This window comes from Trichomycterus rosablanca, chromosome 7, assembly GCF_030014385.1.
Source record: "Trichomycterus rosablanca isolate fTriRos1 chromosome 7, fTriRos1.hap1, whole genome shotgun sequence".
In the NCBI taxonomy this organism is placed as follows: Eukaryota; Metazoa; Chordata; class Actinopteri; order Siluriformes; family Trichomycteridae; genus Trichomycterus; species Trichomycterus rosablanca.
The window spans coordinates 11,999,491-12,014,208 of NC_085994.1; the positions used below are offsets into that span (position 1 = coordinate 11,999,491).

The 14,718-nt window shown below is 37.7% G+C and overlaps 1 protein-coding gene across 1 annotated transcript in view; it reads right to left on the reverse strand.

The window, feature by feature from the left end:
* Positions 1-14,718, reverse strand: part of itpr3 (inositol 1,4,5-trisphosphate receptor, type 3) — a 64,146-nt gene that overhangs the window by 25,403 nt on the left and 24,025 nt on the right. Inside the window, exons 22-36 of the mRNA XM_062998401.1 lie at positions 14,216-14,397; positions 14,010-14,136; positions 12,356-12,407; positions 12,093-12,258; positions 10,146-10,334; positions 9,005-9,049; positions 8,776-8,895; positions 6,864-6,986; positions 5,574-5,774; positions 4,711-4,962; positions 3,770-3,895; positions 2,164-2,289; positions 1,691-1,811; positions 1,210-1,391; positions 341-489 (exon numbers count right to left, since the gene is read on the reverse strand). Of these exons, the coding sequence (XP_062854471.1) occupies positions 341-489; positions 1,210-1,391; positions 1,691-1,811; positions 2,164-2,289; positions 3,770-3,895; positions 4,711-4,962; positions 5,574-5,774; positions 6,864-6,986; positions 8,776-8,895; positions 9,005-9,049; positions 10,146-10,334; positions 12,093-12,258; positions 12,356-12,407; positions 14,010-14,136; positions 14,216-14,397 (2,161 nt within the window). The remainder of the gene's footprint in view (positions 1-340; positions 490-1,209; positions 1,392-1,690; positions 1,812-2,163; positions 2,290-3,769; positions 3,896-4,710; positions 4,963-5,573; positions 5,775-6,863; positions 6,987-8,775; positions 8,896-9,004; positions 9,050-10,145; positions 10,335-12,092; positions 12,259-12,355; positions 12,408-14,009; positions 14,137-14,215; positions 14,398-14,718) is intronic.

The window sequence follows — 14,718 nt, forward strand, 5'->3', positions numbered from 1 at the left end:
AGGGTGGCACGGTGGCTTGGTGGGTAGCACTGTCACCTCACAGCAAGATGGTCCTGGTTTAATTCCCAGGTGAAATGATCCAGGTTTGCATGTTCTTCCCGTGCCTGCATGGGTTTCCTCCAGGAGCTCAGGGTTTTTAGTCAGGTTAACTGGAGATACTAAAATTGCCCAAGGTATGAATGTGTGTGTATGTGTGTTTGCCCTGTGATGAACTGGCGATGACCTGTTTTCTACATTTTGCCCAGTAAATTGTACCCACTGCAACCTTTAAAGAAAAACAACGTGGTAAAACAGACAATGAAGGAACACAGTGACTTGGCAAGCAGCAGAATTGACTTACTTGGAGATGAAACCTCCAGATTCACAGCGGTTACGAGCATCAGAGCCATCCAGAAAGAGAAGTTCTGGCTGGTGAAGAACATCCACCAGTACAGACAACTCTGCATTAACCAGCGGCGTCAACCGATCCTCCAGAGTGTTAATTACATCCTGTTAGAACACAGTCAACCAGCACCAAGCTCATAAAAAAAAATCACCTCTATAGGATTATAGTCCTGTAAATTTTAAATATTGTAAATTTTAAGTACATCTCTTCATACACATACACCCATCCATGAAAAAATATATATATTTGACCCCTTTCCTGATATTGTTTTTTATAATTTTTTTCCTTTAAACAAAATTAATTATATAAAGCATAGACAACTTGGGTGCTTAGGTGGTACTGCTGAGATCTAAGTTAGCTATCAACCTGCCGAGTGCCTACACAGACACGATTGGCAGTGTCAGTTGGGAGGAAGGGTCAAAAAGATTTCTCATTACTGCTGCAATTGTGGCTTCTGCTGGCAGATTAAAGGCACACGCCAGAGGGTGTGTGTGAGGTATGGCCCTCCTCGGTCAGGGTAGGAGTCCACAAAGGTGGAGGAAAGATACAACTTGGTAAATAGAAATGAAATTGCAAAAAAAGACTTAAAATAGTGAACTTAAGTAAACAGAAAATATGTTTTAAAGCCTGATTTTAATTATTTTAGAAAAAAGGGGCTTTAGAACACCATATAACTCTTGTAACAGTAGTAAAAGGGCCAGCCAACCAAAGTTTACTGGGCAATTACTTTTTCACATGGGTAATAATGTAGCTGGATAACATTTTCTCTTTAAAAAATAATAAAATAATCATTTAAATACACACACATGCACACACACACACACCTGTAGCTTATCAATGATGTTCTTATAGTCCCAGGGGTTGTTGGGGGTAGTGGTTCGTATGGATCGAACAGCGTTTTTGAAGCTGGCATTGATGCGGGCAAGAGTATTCATTGAACTGCTGCTTAGCATCATATTAGCCAGGGCTTCCAACTCCACTGGCAGAAAGATTGTACGGTTCTTAGCTATGGAAAAAAGAAATGGAAAACTTTTAGTTAAGACAATATTTATAAATAGAAACACTAACAGTTCACTACGCAGTTTAGTGGTTCTCCAATTCTTAATACTAAGTACCAGCTGATCAAAAGCATAAGTACCACCGTGGTGGAGAGAGACAAAGGGCTGTTGTTAAGAATCCAGCACTGCTCATTGCAAAGAAACAGCCTGCATTTTTACACGTGTTAGCCTACAGTCCTCCTTGTTCATCAACAGGCTGCCAGAGTGCAAAGGGAAACTGGGTAATGAAACTGAAACTTTGCTTTACCTGTCAGAGACAAAGTTCGGATGCAGCCCTCGACCAGAATCCTTTGATGCTGCTGAATCCAGGGGGCATCCAGGAGACGCATGGTTGACTGCAGTAACTTGGTTATCATGTCATGGTGAGTCTACAAAATAGAAACAAATATTCAGTATACACAAGGACTGACTGGTGCATATTGGAAGTTTGAGTTCATTACACTGGATAAGTCTGTAGAGGGACTGGGATGCGTGACAATTAGTCACTCTATGGTGTGGATCATTAATGGACGCCTGGATCAAGCATGTGTTTGGTGGTCAGTGGAGAGTAGCATGTCTTTTAGAGTGAACAATGTGTCAAATTTAATAGGTGAAACAAAGTTACTCCTGAGCTAAAATGTGACACTACACTATAATTTTTACTTGGTAAGTCTCTAATTTCACGAGAACATTATAAATCACAAAGCACTGGTTATATTCTTGTGACTGGTTGTAACTTACCTGTAGGGAAACGCTGTTTTCAGAAAAAGGTGAGCTGAAGAAAGCATTTATGGTATCCAGAACAACCATAATCACATATCTCTCCAGTATTGGGTCTTGTATATTCTTCTCCCGGTTAATGCACATCTGCACACATTGACAGCTGGTCAATTAAAGACTCAATAACACATAGCAGCAGTTTTTTTCAATCCCATATGTGCACATTTTTCTTGACCATATGTATTTTTAATCAACAAGCAGAATACAAGCATGTTGTCTGACATCATGTTTAAAGAAAATTGGCAGCAGTTGAAAGTTGTTTCAGGCTTGGGATTAATTTCCATTTTCAAATATTTTACCGTTTTCTTTTCCTGCACTGAAAGATGCACTGATTCTAACTACATAACACAGACCAGCAAGACAAGCGTGTGCACACTGTATAAAAATCAAGGCATCATTTTTGAACAAAGGAAGCTTTTGCAGCTTTCACTCTTCTGGGAAAGCTTTCTACAAGATTTTGGAGGGTGTATGTGGGAATTTGTGCTTTTCGGTTAAAGAGCATTTGTGAGGTCAGGCACTGATTTAAAAAAAAAAAAAAAAGACTCACAGTTTCAATTTATGCTCATGTTTGGGAATGAGGTCAGGCCTCTTGTGCAGACCACTGGAGTTCCTCAAAAAACTAAACAAAAAAACTAGACAAACTATGTCTTTATGGATGTTTTTCCCTTTCCTTTTCAAACTCGACAAACAATGTTTTTACAGATATTTTTTTTCTTATTTTGTCCACAGGGGCACAGTTATACTGGGACAGGAAAGAGCATTGCTCAAACAATAACAAAATAGAAAGCATATTCACAATTGTAATTTATACATCTATTAGCAGAATCTCAGAATCTTTATTATTCGCGAAGTACCACATGTACAAGGAATTTCTTTTGGTGCAGGTGTCAACATACATACATCAAGTTAAATAATAAAAAAGGAACACTATATCTAAATGTATAATAAACAATAAAGCAGCAGCATGAACAGTACAACATCAGGCAAAGTGTGCAATGAGGATGTACAGTATGGTATTCTGACAGACTAAGTAAAAAATAGAAAAGGTATATTATATATAAACAGAATAAAATAAACAATATAGCAGCGATAAAAATTTGTGCAACAAAGATTATTTACAAGTAGGTAAGGTGCATATGTGCATTAACTGTATGGGAATTGGCTATGGGCTAAATAAAATCAAGGTTTATTTGTCACATACTGTATATAGTCATACACAGTACAACTGGCAGTGAAATGCTTTTTTTTCGAGAGATGTCTAAATAAGAGAGGTGTCTACATTTTTTGCCACATAATGGCCATATTTGGACTGATGCTTGCTTACAAGCACAAAATTAACTCAAGCAAACAAACTGTCATTAAATAAATAACTGCAACAACTCAACTCACTTTCCCCTGTTTATTTACAGGGTAGTCATGTAGGACCAGTCTTTTACTATAATGAGATTAAATTCTGGTGAATATTTTACATAATCTTTCCACATATTGATCACTTATAACCAGAGGGTAAACAGATCCTTTAATACTGGTTTGTATAGTGTGGATCCATCCAACAGAAGTGTCTTACCGTGGCCATGTCTATAAGGAAGTTGTCAAACAGGTTCCATATGTGGTTGCTGGTGTAGATCTCCTTCATCTCCACCTCTGTGTCCACATAGCAGTGGTTTACAAAATTCACATAGGCAATTTTCACCTAAGATACAACACAGTATTAATGAGTTGCCACTACAGACATGATCATTATTTACATGATCAAATAACAAAACTGTTTAGATGCAGCTGTATTGATTTTCAAATAAAAGTTTTTGTAAGTGTCCTTGTTTACAGTAATAATAATAACTAATAATAGTAACCCTTTTAGAAGCTGCTTTATATTTCCCTTCTTTTTTAAAGAAAATTTAACCAACAGTACTTGTAGCTGTGAAGCATGGTGGTGGCAGCATTATGCTTTGGAGCTGTTTTTTTTTCCATTCGGAACTGGGGCTTAAGTCAAGATGGACAGAATTATGAACAAGGTCAATTTTGGAACAAAACTTTCAGGCCTCTGCTAAAGAGCTTAAAATGAAGAAGAATTTCACCTTTCAGCATGACAATGACCCAAAGCATAAAGAATGACTTCACCAGTAGAATGTCAAAGTTTTGGAATGGGCCCAGTCAGAGCCCAGACCTGAAACCAGTTAAAAATCTTTAACTAAACACATGTGGCAGCAACAATATGCTTTTCCTTTATTTTTATTTTTTATATGCACAATGTTTATCCCCAAGTAGGACCCATGATGTGCACTATTAGCTGTGTCACTGTGCCACCCATATACCATTCTTATTCAATAGACAATTTAACAGGGAGCCAGTGTAAACTAATAAAGTGCTTCAATCTAATCTAATTATCTTCAATGGATTAAACATGTAACGTGAAATATCAGAAAAATATTTCACATAAAGTATTTATAATGGTGAAGTTGTGTTTTGAACAAAAAAAAAACATCACACAGAAATCATTCTGCTAACCTCTGTAATGCAGTCTTCATGTGTGACGACTCTAACCACCTCCTCTAGGGGCAGCATAGAAGTGCATTTGATCTCAGTGTAGACGTTTTTGCCCTCTGCACATGCAGCCAGCAGTTCCACCAGAGAAATGTGGTAGCGAAGAGGACTGCTTTCCGACACCCCCTCCCTGGCCTCGATCATTAGTTCCAACATTTTGGCAAATGACTCTTTAGTATTGTAGAACACGACTACATCACTGCTTGCATTTGTTAACTGAGATATTGAACAGATAAAGTAAAAATTAGCATCAGTTAAAGAAATACTGCTGCATATTGAATATAATGTGTATACAGTGCATCTGTGGCAGATGGCATGGTGATCATGACAAGTAACAATGTCTGAATATTTTAGTGTTTACTTAAATCTCATTGCAATGGAATGTTTAGGGGGAGTATTTTCATTTGTGTACCTTTAACTTAAAATGTGTCTAATGAATCATTTTACAGATTAGTTTTTAGAAGGTCCCTGGATCAAGTTGACTGCCAAGCTGCCACTGTTGAGACCTTAAGCAAGGCTCGTACTTGTAAGTTACATTTGATAAAAGTGTCATAAATGGAAAAGTAAAAAATTTATGAATGTAAAAAATGTGTGGTTAAAAGTGAGCCATAAGAGAAGCTCCAAACAAAAATAGCCAAAAGTAAAATATTAACGCATACTAAACGTATTAATTACTACTAAATAATTAAAATGTATCAGTCTAGAATTACACATTACCTATTTAAAAAAAAATCCTGCAAACCCATCTGCATTTCAGGTAACCCTGATAAATGCTGGATTAGGATATAGTGTATTTTGGGGAAAAAACATGACATATAATGCTGTACCTCTGTCATGATCATGTCCTGACATTTCTTCACATACTTCCCCTCAGCCTTGATGATGGTGTGCAGAAAGCTGAGGTACTGTACATGGCGCCCATTAGTGGACAGGCACTTCATGAAGTGTTGCAGGACATTGTCACCGATCTCTGTACACAGCTGGTAGTTATTACTAAAGATGTGTGTCACTGTCTCTGCTTCCAGGACCTAGGATAATAATGCACTATATTACATTTTTGACTCATACTTAAAGCATATAGTTTTAGTTCTGTTAGACAGCTTCTGCAGAGGTGCATCAGAAAGCACCCAGTTCAGTTCTGTTAGCAAGTGTAGGTGAGACAAAAGGAAATCAATTTTACACAGTTTAAACAGTAGGATTTCATGTACAAACATGTTCATGTTAGTTATCACATAAAATTTTGGAATGTATTTTTATACTTTACCTCAGTAAAAATAGAAATAATGTACCAGATTGTTGGATTTGTATGATTATGGTACTTAAGTCAGGAATTTGTGTGCTTCACATACCTCGGCATGTATTAAACCAGTATGAATAACAAACATGCAGCACCTAGTACAGATAGAAGTAAACTGATAGAAGACCTCTCTGAATCAATCAATTTGGCTACATTAAAAGAAATTAATAATAATTTTTTTAATCAAAAGTCATGAAAAAGAAATGTAATCTTTTAGTTTTCAGTTTTTAATCTGAGCTCATAATGCTGATGTGTGACTAACAGTAAGTGTAGCTAGCTATACTTTGGGAAGCTGTTAGCAATTTAGCTTGTATGCTAAGGTAACTTGTCAGTATGTAAAGCTTTTAGCACACCACTTTAATAGAAAATAGCTTATGATTACCAAATAAACTGTAGACTAATTGTTTTCCAAATAATATTTTGTACATACAGATAATAAACTATGTAAGGCTAAGCTAAAGCAAATGTGGATTTAACTTAGGCTAAAACCATGCAGTCAGTTAAACAACTGTCTCACTTCAGCTCACGGTTTGACAACAAACCTGACAGCATTCAATACTGCATACTACATAGTGTGTCAAATTACTACCAACATCAGTGTTTTTAACATGGGTTCAAAGAACTAATTCATTTCTAAAAAAGTTGGGACACTATGTAAAATGTAAACTCTGTTCTGTTTATTTTATTAGCATTTTAGAAACTGTTCCAACTGTTCTAAATTGAGTTCTGCAATAAAAAAAAATCTATGTATTTCTTATTACTATATCCCACTGCAAGCATGTAGGAAATAATGAAACATAGAAAAGATAATAGCACTTACTCCAGGAATTAGGAAGAGGTTTAAATGTTTGTGAAGGAGATTCTGATTTTCTTGGTTTCCAGTGCAGAACTTTTGCAGGAAAAGGTGGGTAAACTTAATAATCTCCTGCATTTTTTTGTCAGTCTGTTAAAAAAAGGCAACCAAATTAGTATGTAAGACAATAGCAATACTTTTTTTATATATATATTTTTTTTTGTTTATGCATTTTCTCCCCTTTTACTCCCTTTTAGCGCGTCCAATTGCCCGTGGGATGCAGCATGCCGTATGCATCTTATCACCTACACTTTGACGAGTGCAATGCAGCTCAGCGTTGCGTACGAAGAGACACACCCTGAGAGAACTCTTTTCTCATCTCTGTGCAGGTGCCATCAATTAGCCAGCAGAGGTCGTAATTGCACCAGTCATGGGAGAGAGACCGCATCCAGCTTAGTCCCGCCCATATCTGATTAACAGGTCAATCGTTGTTCATTTGGCCGCTCAGCCTTAGCCAGCAGGCAGAGCTTAGATTCGATACAATGTATTCGAGATACCAGCTCTGTTTCCAGCATGTGTTTTTACCACTGCGCCACCTGAACGGCAATAGCAATACTTTTAATAATGTATGATATATTTAGTCGTATATTACATTAGTAGCAATAAGCAGGTAATTACATTTACATTTTCCATGCATAACTTGGTAAACAAAGACTGCTGCTTCACACTGAATATTTGAATTATGCAATAAAACATGGGCAGTGGTGGCCAAGCAGTTAATGTATTAGAATAGTAGTTAGAAGGTCCCTGGTTCAATGCCCATGTACGTTGTCTCTCTTGAGCAAGGCCCTCTTCTCAATTACTTTAATTATGTTCGGTCAAAAGTGTAAGTTGCTTTTGTTGGGCAGTGGTAGCTCAGCAGTACTGGCCTAGTAGTCTGAATGATGCTGGTTCAAGCCCCACCACTGCTAAGCTACCAATGTTGGACCCCTCAGCAAGGCCTTTAACCCTCAATTGCTTGCATTGTATTGTATCAAGTTTTAGTGCCCAAGAGAACTGGCTTTAAAGATGCCATTTAGTTGTCTTCACATAGGCATAAGGTAAGTGTTTTTTGTTTATTATTATTAAAAATTGCACCCGATTAATCTAGGCAGAATTTAGTGATGAAAAATGTCTTACAGTGTGTACAACTGTATGTACGTATATTCCATCACATACCATATGTATAGGGGTTGCCTCTCTCTGTGTTAGCTGGTATTGTTACTGCACTTTAGTATAGTTATAAGATATATTGCAGATACAGTACAGTTTTGTGTGTTTAATATAAACGGAAGTACAGTATCAATAATGGGTTAGGGGGACTAAGAGTTATTCACAGTTTTGTGTATATAGAGGGACCTCTGTACTATATGAACATCTGCCACCAGTAAATTATTATTAACGCATGTCCTTAATGAGTATGTTTTTTTACATAGATGCCCAATTCTGTGCTAAAACTCGTAAACATGTAAACACCAAATGCTCAATATAAGTAACAAAGAAAGAAACAAAGAAAAACAGACAATACTGTTTACAGACAATAATTGTCTTTATCTCCTGAACTTTACATTTTCACATTTCTTCACTTTTTTGTGGAGAAACTGTCTGCAGTTCACTGATGGCAAACCAGCAAAAAACAGATTTAATGTTCTAACAACTACAAAATGCAGGTACAGAACAATAACCTATAAATAAAATATTTAAACATATATAAATGTATTATTAATCTGTACTATTATTCTGTATAAACAGAATTAGAAAACTCCCACAATTGAAATTGAAAAACAAAAATATTCTGTTAATATAGTTAAGAAATTGTCATGTGTACATTATTAACAATGGCATTTTTGCTTTTGCCAACCAATGTACACACGGCTTTATTCACATAGGGTGTACATACCCGATCATAGGGGACCTGCAGCAAGTCCAGCATGACTTTATGTGCACCCATGTTCTTCAGAAGCCTTTGCTGCTTCTTAAACACTCCAGAACTGCACATCTTATTCAAACGCTCCAGGATCTAAACAAATTACGTTGTTTTATTAGAATTTAGGTAGACTTTTTATCCCGGTCTCCACTCACAACAGCAATCCAAACCACCATTTATTCATGTGAGAAAAAGCACATACCTCTTTGACATTTTGGTAGCTTTCATTGCTCTTTGCAAGTTTTTCCTTTGAGGGAGGAGGTTCAGCATCTGAAGGAGGCTATCAAATAAAATTAAAAATTAAAAAAAGATATACGTATTTTATTTTAAAATATATTCATAAAACCATAGCAACATCCAGTTAAAACAACTCATATTGAAACCTGAATAGAGAATAATGCCTTGGCAAGTTTACCATTTCTTTTTCTTTTTTATCTCCTTTATCTCCCTTATCCTTTAGGGGAAAAACAATCATAAAATACATTTAAAAGTGTTATTGCATTAAACAAGTATGTCTCTTTACATGTTACATGAGTAAAATAACGCCAGAACAAACTCACCTTTTCCTTGTCTCCTTTAGCCCCCTCAGCCTTGTCCTTTACACAAAAAACACTTGTCACAACACCGTATTTTTCTAAGAAGATAATTGATGAATGAAAAATGTCTCATCCAAGCCTGGTGAACACTAAATGACCTTCAAGGACCCCATTTAGACTCTGTATCAACTTTTTTCAGGTGATCTAGTCACAAGTGGACAGCAGACACTCAGAGCCACTGTCAGTACATATTTACAGTATTTAGCCATTGGCTGGCACTGGTGTGTCAAACCACTTGTTGTATATACACAGTACTCGCATAATATGGATGGAACGAGCACTGTCAAAGATTAAAGATGAAAAAAGGCCCAATTTATCCAGCAGCCAACTCTAAGAAACAAACCCAGATGTCCATTGTGGTGGACTAGCACATAAACGTCAAATCTCGTTAATAAGCAGAATGAGCAGTTGAGTATGTTAATAATACTATATAATAATACTCACCTTTTCTTTTTCTCCTTTAGCTCCCTTATCGCCCTTATCCTTTAAAAAAGGTCTTGTCAAAACATACTTTTTTAAATTGTACTTTGATGACATGAACTTTAACTTTCTAATTTAATCAATATAGACGAAAAAAAAAATTAAACACTGACAAGCTCACCTTTTCTTTTTCAGCTTTTTCTCCCTTATCTCCCTTATCCTATGTAATAAAATCACAAATTACTGTATTTTTGGTCTTTTAATTACATTGTCAAAGTCTTTCAAAAAATATTGTATATAAATGTATACACCTGAAAAGTAAAATACCTTTTCTTTTTCTCCTTTTTCTTCTTTGTCTCCCTTATCCTTTTTATCTTTCTTGTCTTTCTTTTTGTCTGAGCCGCTTTTCTTGACCACCCAGAGCTCAGACTTCTCCACTGTGGTGCGCAGACGCTCCAGGTCGAACTTAATCAACTTGTAGTTTTCAACATCCTGCTCAGAAATCAAGAGCTGGACCTGTAGATAACAAAAGACAATCACATCAAAAGTGGAATCTGCAGTCATGTAATTGATCCAATTAAAGGTGTGAGGGCTGAGTTGGGTGTGGTTTAGCTGTTTGAAGGTGTGTACTGTGGGTGTGGTTTACCTGTTTGTGTGGTTTAGCTGTTTGAAGGTGTGAATTGTGGGTTTGGTTTCTCTGTTTGAAGGTGTGTACTGTGGGTGTGGTTTAGCTGTTTGAAGGTGTGTACTGTGGGTGTGGTTTAGCTATTTGAAGGTGTGTACTGTGGGTGTGGTTTAGCTGTTTGAAGGTGTGTACTGTGGGTGTGATTTAGCTGTTTGAAGGTGTGTACTGTGGGTGTGATTTAGCTGTTTGAAGGTGTGTACTGTGGGTGTGATTTAGCTGTTTGAAGGTGTGTACTGTGGGTGTGATTTAGCTGTTTGAAGGTGTGTACTGTGGGTGTGGTTTAGCTGTTTGAAGGTGTGTACTGTGGGTGTGATTTAGCTGTTTGAAGGTGTGTACTGTGGGTGTGATTTAGCTGTTTGAAGGTGTGTACTGTGGGTGTGATTTAGCTGTTTGAAGGTGTGTACTGTGGGTGTGATTTAGCTGTTTGAAGGTGTGTACTGTGGGTGTGGTTTACCTGTTTGAAGGTGTGTACTGTGGGTGTGGTTTAGCTGTTTGAAGGTGTGTACTGTGGGTGTGGTTTAGCTGTTTGAAGGTGTGTACTGTGGGTGTGATTTAGCTGTTTGAAGGTGTGTACTCTGGGTGTGGTTTACCTGTTTGAATGTGTGTACTCTGGGTGTGGTTTACCTGTTTGAAGGTGTGTACTGTGGGTGTGGTTTACCTGTTTGAAGGTGTGTACTGTGGGTGTGGTTTAGCTGTTTGAAGGTGTGTACTGTGTGTGTGGTTTAGCTGTTTAAAGGTGTGTACTGTGGGTGTGGTTTACGAGATTAAAGGTGTGTACTGTGATTGTGGTTTAGCTGTTTGAAGGTGTGTATTGTGGGTGTGGTTTACCTGTTTGAAGGTGTGTACTGTGGGTGTAATTTACCTGTTTAAAGATGAATATTGTGGGTGTGGTTACCTGTTTGAAAGTGCATATTGTGGGTGTGGTTACCTGTTTGAAGGTGTGTACTGTGGGTGTGGTTACCTGTTTGAAGGTGTGTACTGTGGGTGTGGTTTACCTGTTTGTGTGGTTTAGCTGTTTGAAGGTGTGAATTGTGGGTTTGGTTTCTCTGTTTAAAGGTGTGTACTGTGGGTGTGGTTTAGCTGTTTGAAGGTGTGTACTGTGGGTGTGATTTAGCTGTTTGAAGGTGTACTGTGGGTGTGGCTTACCTGTTTGAAGGTGTGTACTGTGGGTGTGGTTTAGCTATTTGAAGGTGTGTACTGTGGGTGTGGTTTAGCTGTTTGAAGGTGTGTACTGTGGGTGTGATTTAGCTGTTTGAAGGTGTGTACTGTGGGTGTGGTTTACCTGTTTGAAGGTGTGTACTGTGGGTGTGGTTTAGCTGTTTGAAGGTGTGTACTGTGGGTGTGATTTAGCTGTTTGAAGGTGTGTACTGTGGGTGTGGTTTAGCTGTTTGAAGGTGTGTACTGTGGGTGTGATTTAGCTGTTTGAAGGTGTGTACTGTGGGTGTGGTTTAGCTGTTTGAAGGTGTGTACTGTGGGTGTGGTTTGGCTGTTTGAAGGTGTGTACTGTGGGTGTGGTTTAGCTGTTTGAAGGTGTGTACTGTGGGTGTGATTTAGCTGTTTGAAGGTGTTGTACTGTGGGTGTGGTTTACCTGTTGGAAGGTATGTAGAACCTCCTGTCTCTGGCTGAAGTGTTTGAAGAGGAGCTGTAATGCACCTGAGACCAGTGGAGGATAGTCATGCATGATGAGATGAACAAGCACACGCAGAAACATCCGTCCACCCTCATCATCGACCTCCAAAATGCTGTTCGCCTTCCTAATGTCAAGAATGTTCATTTAAAAAAAATAATGTTTCCAGTGTGGTGAATAATACAGATAAAAAGTGAAAGAAATTAGGACCGTTTATCACATACCCAACTCCAAACATGGCTTCTGCCTGCTCTCCTATCAACAGCAAGTTGAGGACTACTGTTAGAAAAACACCCATGTCAAATTAAAGGAAAACTTATATAAACTTATAAATAAACTTAAATAAACTTATAAATAAATCCAAAATTTAAAAGTTTTTTGTTTGTTTTTTGGGACGTGGATTCAGTAAAGTTGCTTTGGGACAATGTCTATTGTAAAAAGCGCTATACAAATAAATTTGACTTGACTACAAACGTTATTGACCAGAAACAGTAGAGAGGAGTTGAATGGGCATACCAAATACAGAATACCAAAATTATGCACAGATACTGCACACGTAACTCTCAAACACACTCCAGCCATTTATGATACAGAAGGGTCTCAACTGATCCTGTGCAGGCTGTATTAAGTGCAGCATTACTCTTTACAGTATTTAACCATGATTTAGTATATTGTCAGTGTAGTAAAACATCAAATAACCAGAATACCAAAACATACCAAAACACCAAAAACAGTGTGTTTCTTTTTTTTCTTTTTTCCCCCTTTTTCTCCCACTTTTTAGCACGTCTAATTTCTGCCCGTCAATCATCCTCTCACTAATGCTGGTCCCTGCTCCTGATTAGGGAGGACGAGGCTGCTCCACGCCCCCTCCGACACGTGCACAGCAATCGAACATCTTATCACCTACACTTGACAAGTGCCGTGCAGTACAGCACTGTGTACGGAGAGCAACACCCTCCACCGTACTCCTTTCACATCTCCGTGCAGGTGCCACCAACCAGCCAGCAGAGGTCGGAATCGCACTAGTCTGAGAGAATGTCCCCATCCGGCTTAATCCTGCCCCTATCTGAACAACAGGCAAGTCATTGTTTATGTGGCCGCTCAGCCTCAGCCGGCAGGCAGAGCTGAGATTCGATACGATGTATTCGAGATCTCAGCTCTGGTGAACAGCGTGTGTTTTTACCATAGTGTTTCTTAAATGTATTTTTCCTTTATTTTTTTGGATTCAAAACTCAAGATTTTTTTAAAGTTTTGTCTGGTCAGGTTCATTTCATGTATTAATGTACATCCATAACTGAATTTCAGGCCTGCAACACATTCCAAAAGAAGTTGGGACAGGAAAATAAGGCTTCTTTTTTTGCACAGTAAAAATTTAAGTGGTATTCGTGAATGTAACTCTGTATTGTAGTGCTTGACAAAGATTTGCCAGTATAATCATGTGCCCATTTGGTTATATCGGCTATTGATGAATGATGGTTCTTGATGTGTACAGTCTGAAGGGATTCCTCCAGATCCCTTGAATTGTGTAATGATAGTATGCATGGTAGAGGATGAGATATGCAAATCTCTCTATCTTTCTTTAAGAAACATGGTTTTCAAACATTGACAAACTGGAGATCCTCTGGCCATCTTTTCTCCTTAAAGACAGTCTTTCATGGATATTGGCTTTGTACCAAATCATGATTACAATTACCTGTTTGAAATCACATCATTATTTTGTTTTTTTTTACTTCATCACTAGCCCTAAATTCCTTAATCCTAACTTGTTTAAGATTGTGTTGCAGGCCTGAAATGCAGGAATGGATGCATATTAAAAAAAGAAGTGCTCTTAAGTTGTCATCTTTGAAAACAGCTCTCATGTCATTTATGAGACATTACCAGCATTTTCAGCCGAAGTGGAAGTTGCGTCCATGGCATCTGCTGTAGGATACAAGTCCACAAACTCCTTCTTAAAGACGGAGAGCAGAAATGAGATCCGGTAGTCCAGCCTCACATTCAGAATAAACTGCACAGAAAGAGACAGTAAGAGAATATTACATCCCTGATTACACTACACTTACACAAATGTGGATTTAACTTCCCACCTGTAAGATCTCCAAGATCTTCAGTTTGGTGTCCATGACTGTGATGTCCTGGTTGTCAATGCTGTCCTTACTGCGCATTTGCCCATCCATACCGAGGCCATGACGGCCACCACCCTTTCTGCTCAGAACCATGGTCGACATCATCTGACCCATGCCGTGGATGGAGCGCCGTATGTTCTTAGCTGAAGTCAATACAAAATAGAAACACTGAGTGATTTTTCTGTCATTCATGCTTTAAGTAATATATATACTATTTTCTTTATGTAAGATAAATATTTTAACTTTAATTTCCACCTTTAATGGGACCTATAATCTGTGCAATTTAATTGAAAAAGAAACTGAAATTGTTTAGAGGAGAAATAAATATATATAATAAAATAATAAGTGTGCACACCCTCTTAAAATTGGGGATGTGGCTATGTTTAAAATTAACCAATCAAATTCAAACACATGTTAAATAATAGTTAGTACCTGCCATCAATTAAATTGATTAAATATATATA